Genomic DNA, 9,324 nt, shown 5'->3' with positions numbered 1-9,324 from the left:
CAACCCCCGCCCCGCGCGCCGCCGCCTCGCAGCCAGGTCAGTCACCAGCCTCTGAGTTCCCGCCTTCCCGGCGGCGCCGCGCGCAGGATCAAACCGTCAGTTACCGGGGCGGAGGGAAGCGAGGGGCGAGCCATCCCCCCGGGCGGGGAGGGCCGGGCCGGGCAGGGCGGCGGGGGCCGCCGGCGCGGGAAGCGGCGCGGCTGGCGGGGGAAGGAGGCGGAGGCGGCGGCAGCGTGCGGCCGCAGCCAGGCCCCGGGGATGCCCAGGGCGAGGAGCAGGGACGGCCCCGCCGGACGCCCGCTGCCACCCGGGGGCGGTGAGGCTGCCCGTGCCCGGGGGCCGTCACCTCAGGGAAACGGCCGGAGCTAGGCTCCCCTGGCGCGGGTGGCAGGAAGGGACGGCTGGTGACAAAGGGTGGCTGGTTAGGAAGGCTGGCAGCGGGGCAGGCCGCAGGCAGTGCTGGGGCTGTGCCTGCCCTCCGGCCCCTGTGCAGAAGCAGAGGGTGCTTTGAGCCCAAGGGCATCCTGAACCCCCGTACCAGGGTGCTGCGCAGCCGAAGCCTTCCAGTGCCCTGGCCAAGGGGTGCTGGGGAGCTGCCGCCACAAGTGGGGTACGCTGTAGCCGCCAGCCCCGTGGGGTGTCAGCGGGAGGATCCCATCCGCGGGGACACTGCGTGTGGAACAGATTCGCAGGAGTATGTGTCATTGGGGTCATGTCCCTCACAATCGCCACCCAAAGATGCCTTCCTGGAGTACGAAAAATATTTTGCAAGGAGTTAAGAGTATACCACAAGTAGAAAAAAACTTTTACAAATTAGAATATAATTATAATTAAATAACCTAAATACTGTTATACACATTCAGTTAAATTGTAATTTAAATGATGACGTTATGGGCACATGGCATCTACATGTGGCTAAATTTGGCCTTTGGTATTGATATGTAACAGTTAAAAGAACAAGAGATTGGTCAACTTTGGTGAGTTGGCAGGGGTTTACTAACCTTCCTACAATGTACTAAGGTCAGTAGAATGTAGGGAAGAGACTTAGTTGCTACATATTTGAGGTCTGGGAGTTTAGATAAGGGGATGTAGAACCATAAGGGTATGTCATAAATAACTTTGGGCAACGATAAACGACGGCTACAAAGGAAGGTATACGTTTCCTTTAACTAAAGAACAGGATGGTGTCTGTCAGAACAGTAAGTTGTAAGTCAGCAGAAATGAACCGCCCGTGTGCAAGAGACCCCGGGTCGAAAGTTTTATGCTGACAAAGACTTCGAGCCTTCATCAGAAGACTCCTGAGAAGACCCCCGAGAAGACCCTCAAGGTGGCAGCACGGGTGCATGAAGAGGCAGAAAAATACGTAAAACGTTTTGGGAAATAGTTTAAATATGTATTAGTTTTCTGGGAAATGTTATGCATATGTATTAGGTAGTATCATAAAAATACTGGGAATGGAGCTGAGGTGTGCATACGGGGAGGAGCGATCCCCTATGCACCCAGTGTTGCAAATAAAGAATACTTGCTTAATAACGACTCTGTTGTTACTGAGTTTTTATCTCAGAATCCTGGCCCAGCTGCACCTAGCCCCCCGCTTCAGCCAGGAGTGCTGGAAGGCAGGGGGGCTGGGAAACTCCAAATTTTGGTATCTATCTGGCGACGCAGATGGGACCCTCTTTGCTTGGCTGAAGGACCCACTGAGAACAGGGCTCCCTGGGGCGGCCCTGGGATTTCCCAGAGGGACCCCTCACCTCACTGGGATCACTGCGGGAGCAGACAAGGACCATCTTTGGGAAAGGTATTAATTTGTTTTCTAGTATTATCCCAGGATTTTGGATTTGGTTTTGGAAAGGTTAACCATTTGTAAAGCTTCCCGTAAAACACAAATTTTGTTTCCCATAGGAAAACCCAGTTGCTAGCACCAGTTTGGTATACATTTGATTTTGCTGACTTATTAGCATTTGACTTTGGAATCCCTCTTATAGTATTGATAATGGTAAAACAGTTTTGGATATGGTGTTTTCATGGTAGTAGTTGTGTTATTTGTGTGATCTGTGTAGGTCTGTTATGTTTTGAAGTGTGCTAAGCGTGGCTGTGGGATCCTGTGTGTGCGTGAGACGTATGAATAGTATGAAGCAAGAGCGGAGCTCCGAGCCATGGTTCTGTTTTCCTGCAAGGGAGGCAGCCAGAGACGAGCGAAGTGAGTGGTGAATTTTAAAATTTAATATTAAAAATGGTGCTCAGCAGAGCATCGAAATTTTGAAGAAAAGCCCTTTAGGTTGTATTTTAGCCCATTGGAAAGATGTAGGAGGGATCCCAGGGGGATCTGTTAACAAAAAGACTTTGATCAAATATTGTAATCGGTGGTGGCCATTGGATACTTTAGATGATGGAGAAAAGTGGCCAAAAAAATGGGACCACACACTATAATACACTTTTACAATTAATATTGGTTTTAAGGAGGGAAGGAAAATGGGATGAGGTAGTAGTATATGCTGATACGTTCTTCACCCTTAGAAATCATCCCAAGTGGCAGAGAGGTTGTGGAATCAGTCTCACACCACAAGATCCCCTGGGTTTAGCTTTGGAAAAGGAGAATAACCAACAAGGACCTAGAATGAAGAGGTGGTGTTCAGCCTGTAGTATTGGAGAGAGGTGTTTGAAATTAGAAAAATGGAAGGAGAGGGAACGTCAGGAGGTCAGCATGGAGGATTATGTATCACCAATGGCCCCGGCAGGACCAGCATCATCCCCAGACCATTCTGAATTAGGGGATCTGGAGGAAGAAGAAGGGGCAGTGAGTGGACACTGGGAGGCAGCTAGTGGTGAAAATTTTGCTCCAGTTACTGCCTAGACCAGGAGCAAAACTGATCCAAGCGCCTCTGAGACAGGCAATCAGACCAAATGGAAAGATGAGAATAAAGGCACCTTTTACCATAGCAGATTTAGATACTTGGAAATTAGCTGTGCAAAGCTATCAAGATGGTCCTTAGGGGTGGCAAAATGATTTGAGCTGATGGTTAAAAGCCAGGACCCCAACTGGGGAGATATTAGATGTGTTATTAGATGCGCTGAGAGAAACTGAAAAAACAGCTGGTGTTAAAAACAGCCCGTACCCATGTTAGTGCCCAAATTACTGTGCGTACTTTAGCCAGATGGGTGGAGAATCATACTTCAACCACAATGCCAGAGTGGGATTATGATGATCCGGCTGATTATGCTCTTTTAAAGAGTTACCAGAACTGGATAAAATTCGGATTGGAAAATGCAATACCATAAACGGTGAACTGGTCAGCTTAATATGCAATAAAACAGGGACCGTCAGAAACACCAATGGAATTTTTAGATAGAAAGAGGCAGGCCATGCAGAAATTCACTACTTTAGACCCCTCCTCTGAGGAGGCGAGGCAGCAGTTAACTGGTTTGGTTTTGGGAAAGTCTGCAGGGGATATTAGAAGGAAACTTAAGAAAGAGAGGCACCAGATAACTGAAATACAGAAAAGTTATTGGAAGAAGCATGGTGAGTGTATAGAAATAGGGATCAAGATGATAGAAAGAGACTAGGATGTACAATAGCCTTGGCCACAGTGGCTGCATTGGGACAAGTGGGAGCAGGTAAGGGAAATGGTTTAAGAGGATGAGGTAGTGGAAGAGGAGGTATAGCTGGAAGAGGTGGAAGACTGAACCCCTTCCCACTAGGACAGGACCAGTGTGCGTACTGCAAAGAAACTGGGCATTGGAAGAATGCCTGTCCTAAGTTGAACACATCCCAAGAAGCAGTGGTTGCTGAATTGGAGTTAGACTGATGGGGACCTGGGGAACCTACCCTAGCAGATCCACTGGTCAAAGTAAATCTAGGGACCAAAGAAGATGAAATAGTTTAATACTGAATAAGATGCCCCTGTACCCACCAGGAATTCTAAGACTTAACTCCATTGGGTCATGAATATGTGACAGTTGTGGGGGCTACTGGCTGCCAAGAAAAAGCATTTTTTTGTAAACCACTGAAATACAGATTAGGAAAGCAAATAGGCATACACAATTTTTTGTATGTGCCTAACTCTACTAAGTCTTTGTTAGGACAGGGTTTATTGGAACAATTGGATGCAATGATAACTTTTAAAAACAGAGAAATTAAGTTAAAGGTTAGAGATAAAGATTTAATTGAAGTTTTAAGCCTATCATTGATACAGCTAGAAGTGGAGAAGGAGGAACGACCTGAACTAGAAGAAATTTCTAATCAGGTATGTCCAGGAGTATGGCTTCGGAAATTCCAGGTAAAGCCAAAAATTCTTTGCCTGTCGTGGTAGAAATAAAAAGGGTGGTGGGCCTGTCCTGTATAGATTAAACAATACCCCTTGAAAAGGGAAGACCAAAAAGGCATTAAAGAAATTATAGACAAACTTTTTAGAATATGGTTTATTAATAGAATGTGAATTGGAATATAATACCCCTATTTTGCCTATGAAGAAGCCAGGTGGGAAAAACTGTAGATTAATACAGGACTTGAGAGCTATCAATAAGATAACGGAAGACATTTACCCAGTAGTAGCTAAACCATATACATTGCTAACTAAATTTAATAATAAGCAAATACAGTTCACCGTCATGGATTTGAAGGATGCCTTTTTCTGCTTGCCCCTGGCTAAAAAGAGTCAGAAGTTACTCGCATTTCAGTGGGAAAACCTGGAAGAAAAACTCAGTTAACTTGGACTGTGTTACCTCTGGGATTTAAAAGCAGTCCTACAATATTCGGAAACCAATTAGCAGGGGAACTTGAATTATGGAACCCACCCACTGAAACAGGGACCCTGTTACGGTATGTAGATGATTTATTAATAGCTACTGAAACAAAAGAGGAATGTATACAATGGACTGTTGATTTGTTGAACTTTTGGGGATGGAGCAGGTACCAAGTATCCAAACACAAGGCACAACTAATTCAAACTCGAGTGTCTTAGGATATGAAATAGCAGGAGGACAACGCGAGCTGGGTGGTGCGGAAAGAAGCAATTTGCCAGACACCAAAACTGTCTACAGCCAAAGACCTACGGATGTTCTTGGGTATGACTGGGTGGTGTTGGCTCCGGATATACAACTATGGACTTCTGCTTTTGCAGGTGATCCTCTACAAGAGAAGTGGAATGGACCCTATTGAGTTTTGTTGGCCACCTTTACTGCATGCAATCAAGATAAAAGAGGAACCTGCGTGGATATATTATTGACGGGTAAAGAAATCTCTGGAGACACAATGGACTGCCAAAAGGATCAGGGACACCTGTATAAAGTTATTCCGATCTTGATTGTAACAGCTGTAAGGATTTTAGAAACTGAAGCGTGGGTAAACAATACCCGTCTTCAAACATTGCAAATGATTGTTAATGCTACGAAGGCTAAGGAATGCTGGATATGTACCTCTCTTCCTACAGGAGGGCTGGTAACACCCCTGTATGGGGTGGCCTCTCAAAACTGGAATTATCTTGATGGCAAATGGCCTACCTGGCCAGACTTTTGGAAAAAGCCAGGCGATGGTGGAGGATATTGCCTATTTGATGATAAAACATATGAGTTGGGGCCCAGATTTGATTTACAAATATTAAACCTAACCACCACGGTATTTATGAAAAGTGATAATAACTGTCGTTGGAAAGCTCGAAGCAAGACAGGAGGAGCATGTCCTGGAAACCCAGGGCAAAACACTTGTTCCCAATCTGATGGGTGGAATGACTACTGGATAAATAGAACTACCGTCCATGTGGGAAATTGGAATGTTGATCAAATTGGAAATATAACTGTAATAGATTTTTGTAACAGCACCCAATTACAAGGTTATAATCCATCAGGACAAGATGCTAATTGGGCATACGGTTGGTGTAAAGCAGGGAGATTTTTGGGAGCAAATTTAACTGCGACACACGGGCCCTGTAAACTTCCTCAAGGATACTGGTGGTTATGTGGGGATGGGTTTAGCAGAAAGCAGCTTCCCCCGGGATGGTCAGGTATGTGCACCATAGGATATTTAACCACTCAAGATCAAATTTATAACCAGACGTCTCCTCCTCCAGGGATCTATCGTAATGTCTGGAGACGTATTAAGAGAGATGAAAACCCCATTGTTATAAGAAATATGGGATACCATAGTTTTGTTAGGTGGTTTATTCCATGGTTAGGAGTTAGTGAATTAGAAAAGGCAGTAGTGAACATGTCTGCAGAAATTGAACAAATGTTTAATTTAACAACAGATGCGATAAATAGATTGAACCAGGAAGTGAAATCTTTAAGTAAGGTGGTAATCCAGAATAGAATGGCCCTTGACTTAATTACTTTAAAGGAAGGAGGGGTATGCATGATAATAAATCAAAGTTGTTGTGTATACGTAGACCAAAGTAATCAAATTGAAACAGATATTAATAAGATATGGAACAAGGTTCAGATTTTACACAAAGTAAGCCAAGATGATACTTAGTGGGGTTTTGAAGAGGTTTGGAAGAAGTTAATATCATGACTTCCAAACCTTCTATGGCTAAAAAAAATATTTGCTAGAATAGTAATATTAGTAATATTAGTAATAATTACCTGTATCTTGATTCAGTGTACCTTTTGGTGTTGTAAACGATCATTGACTGGGTATGATGACATATTTAAAAAGAATAAGATAAGACATCAGGTATAAACAGGAAAATATTTTAAACAGACATTAAATGGAAATGGCTCAATATAAAATTTTGCAAAAGAATTTACAAAGGACAGAAAAAGGGGGTATTGATATATAATGGTTAAAAGAACAAGAGATTGGTCAACTTTGGTGAGTTGGCAGGGGTTTACTAACCTTCCTACAATGTACTAAGGTCAGTAGAATGTAGGGAAGAGACTTAGTTGCTACATATTTGAGGTCTGGGAGTTTAGATAAGGGGATGTAGAACCATAAGGGTATGTCATAAATAACTTTGGGCAACGATAAACGACGGCTACAAAGGAAGGTATACGTTTCCTTTAACTAAAGAACAGGATGGTGTCTGTCAGAACAGTAAGTCAGCAGAAATGAACCGCCCGTGTGCAAGAGACCCTGGGTCGAAAGTTTTATGCTGACAAAGACTTCGAGCCTTCATCAGAAGACTCCTGAGAAGACCCCCGAGAAGACCCTCAAGGTGGCAGCACGGGTGCATGAAGAGGCAGAAAAATACGTAAAATGTTTTGGGAAATAGTTTAAATATGTGTTAGTTTTCTGGGAAATGTTATGCATATGTATTAGGTAGTATCATAAAAATACTGGGAATGGAGCTGAGGTGTGCATACGGGGAGGAGCGATCCCCTATGCACCCAGTGTTGCAAATAAAGAATACTTGCTTAATAACGACTCTGTTGTTACTGAGTTTTTATCTCAGAATCCTGGCCCAGCTGCACCTAGCCCCCCGCTTCAGCCAGGAGTGCTGGAAGGCAGGGGGGCTGGGAAACTCCAAATTTTGGTATCAATATCCATCCTTTTGTATGCCTTCTGCTATTTTTTCCATGTGCTTTCCAATTATTTGGGGGGGGGGTAGTATTTTCTTTCTCTCTTTGTTTCCTCACTCCAAGTGCCACAGCAACTTACACTGACTGGGGTAAGCGCAGCCACAGTGCTGCCTCCCCCTGCCTTCGTGCATGTCTTCTGTTTCCCACTAGCACTCTCATGATGAGAGTCATGCAGCTCAGCTAGCCCATGTGGCAGAAACCTCCCTCAACAACAACAACAAAAAGCTAAAAGGTGATGCATGTTTCCTTGGATCCACCCCACGAAACTGTAGGTCCTCCCTTAGACGCGCTCAGGCTGCAGCAGAACACGCGCTGCCTGGCAGCAGTTTCATAACTGGCACAACGTGACATCAGCGTGTGATGTCACCAAAACAGATTCCTGCTCTCAGCTGGGCCCCTCTGCTGAAACTGCTGCTGACAAGACACAGCTAAACTATTGCTGCCGTGTTAAATGACAAATACAGCTAATGGTAAATTGTATTTAATACCATTCTAGAAAGCTGATTTAAACATGTTTTCTACGTTTGCTCATTAAATTGCATCTAATGCTGGGATCTGTGGCGCAGCAGCATGCCTTCACAAGTACAAGCAAGGCCTCCCCGTGCAGTGTCAGACAAGTGATGTATTTTAAAGCAAAACAAGGGCCTGATGAGACTCATCTACTGTGTTGAGAGACCCATAGTTGTGCACTGACCACCACAGAGGTAGCTGTTTGCTGACATGAAGACTGCAACAGAAAAATTGAGATTGGCGTGAATGAATTATGAACAGCAGTGTATATGTGAAAGCAACATACAAGCAGTAAGGCAAGGGTTAAAAGAATGACCAGAGCAGTAAAACAGATAAAATGCTGAGGATCCTCCTGTGTAAACTGACAGCTGAAGGCCTGTGCTCTGATAAGGCACTATCACAGATGATTTGTAAGAATGCCTGTGCTCTGGGAACAGGAGGATAACAAGGTCAGAGCACGCTATAAATGCCACCCTTGTCCCTGCTGTCACAACAGGAAGGCAGAACATAGCCATGGAGATACCCAAAATAAGGAAACAAACAAAATGGGTAGCAAACCTGCCTAAGATTAAAGGAGGGTGGAAGTAATCAAGAATTGGAGGGAAGCAACAGATCACATTATTCTCTTGATCATAAAAGACCTGCCCAGAAAGCAGTTTGTCATCACTAAGCCAGAGGACATCAAGAGACAGTAAGGACTCAACAGCGACAGTATGGACTGGACAGGTCACGTACTGTTGCACACAAGCCACCCTAGCTACGCCATTTGGACGCTTGGCTCTTGGAACTTGCGAGTGTGAGAAAATGTGAGTGAAGCATATGAGAAAATGAGTATGTGGGGCCAAAATTAGGTGTTTCTTTCTAAGTAAGTATTACCTTCCAGTTCCTTTATGTCTCACATAGACTTCTGTTTCATTCCTACACCTTCAAGCTTCCCGTGACAATGAGAGGACACTCTACCTGCTCACAGTGTTATACCAAACCTGGCTTCTTCACTCACTGTGCAAGAATCAACCACACAGAGATACTTGTTCACTGCATGTCTCTGCAGAGGTGGGTGCTGGGTGGTAACTCCAGAAAGCCAGCACACCTCTCCACACAGCAGAACTTTTTATCCACTTTGAACAATTGTTCACTATGGAGTTCAGTCACAGTTAATTCTCACTGGTTCTCACAAGCCCTATCGCCATTTACAGGTACAGCATTCTTGGTTTTCACCACACCTGTCCTGTGGGGAGGGGGCTTTCTTTAATCGAGGGTGGTTCTTTTATTATGCTAATTAGGATAGCTCATACATAGTCC

General features: G+C 44.6%; 1 protein-coding gene and 1 long non-coding RNA gene across 2 annotated transcripts; both read left to right on the top strand.

Moving 5' to 3' along the window:
• The first annotated feature begins 42 nt into the window (after positions 1-42).
• LOC121086340 lies at positions 43-7,357 on the top strand. The gene is made up of 2 exons (XR_005827336.1): positions 43-1,256; positions 7,079-7,357. It is a non-coding gene; the product is annotated as an uncharacterized LOC121086340 (long non-coding RNA).
• LOC121086339 (syncytin-1-like) lies at positions 1,251-6,641 on the top strand. The gene is made up of 2 exons (XM_040589956.1): positions 1,251-1,798; positions 5,121-6,641. Exon 2 carries the CDS (start codon positions 5,252-5,254, stop codon positions 6,464-6,466), a length of 1,215 nt encoding a protein of 404 aa, XP_040445890.1. The 5' UTR covers positions 1,251-1,798; positions 5,121-5,251; the 3' UTR covers positions 6,467-6,641.
• Positions 7,358-9,324: the final 1,967 nt, after the last annotated feature.

The sequence above is a fragment of the Falco naumanni genome, chromosome 4 (assembly GCF_017639655.2).
Source record: "Falco naumanni isolate bFalNau1 chromosome 4, bFalNau1.pat, whole genome shotgun sequence".
NCBI classification, from domain to species: Eukaryota; Metazoa; Chordata; class Aves; order Falconiformes; family Falconidae; genus Falco; species Falco naumanni.
Note: the sequence above shows the minus strand (reverse complement) of the source record. Positions and strands in the feature narration are given on the sequence as shown.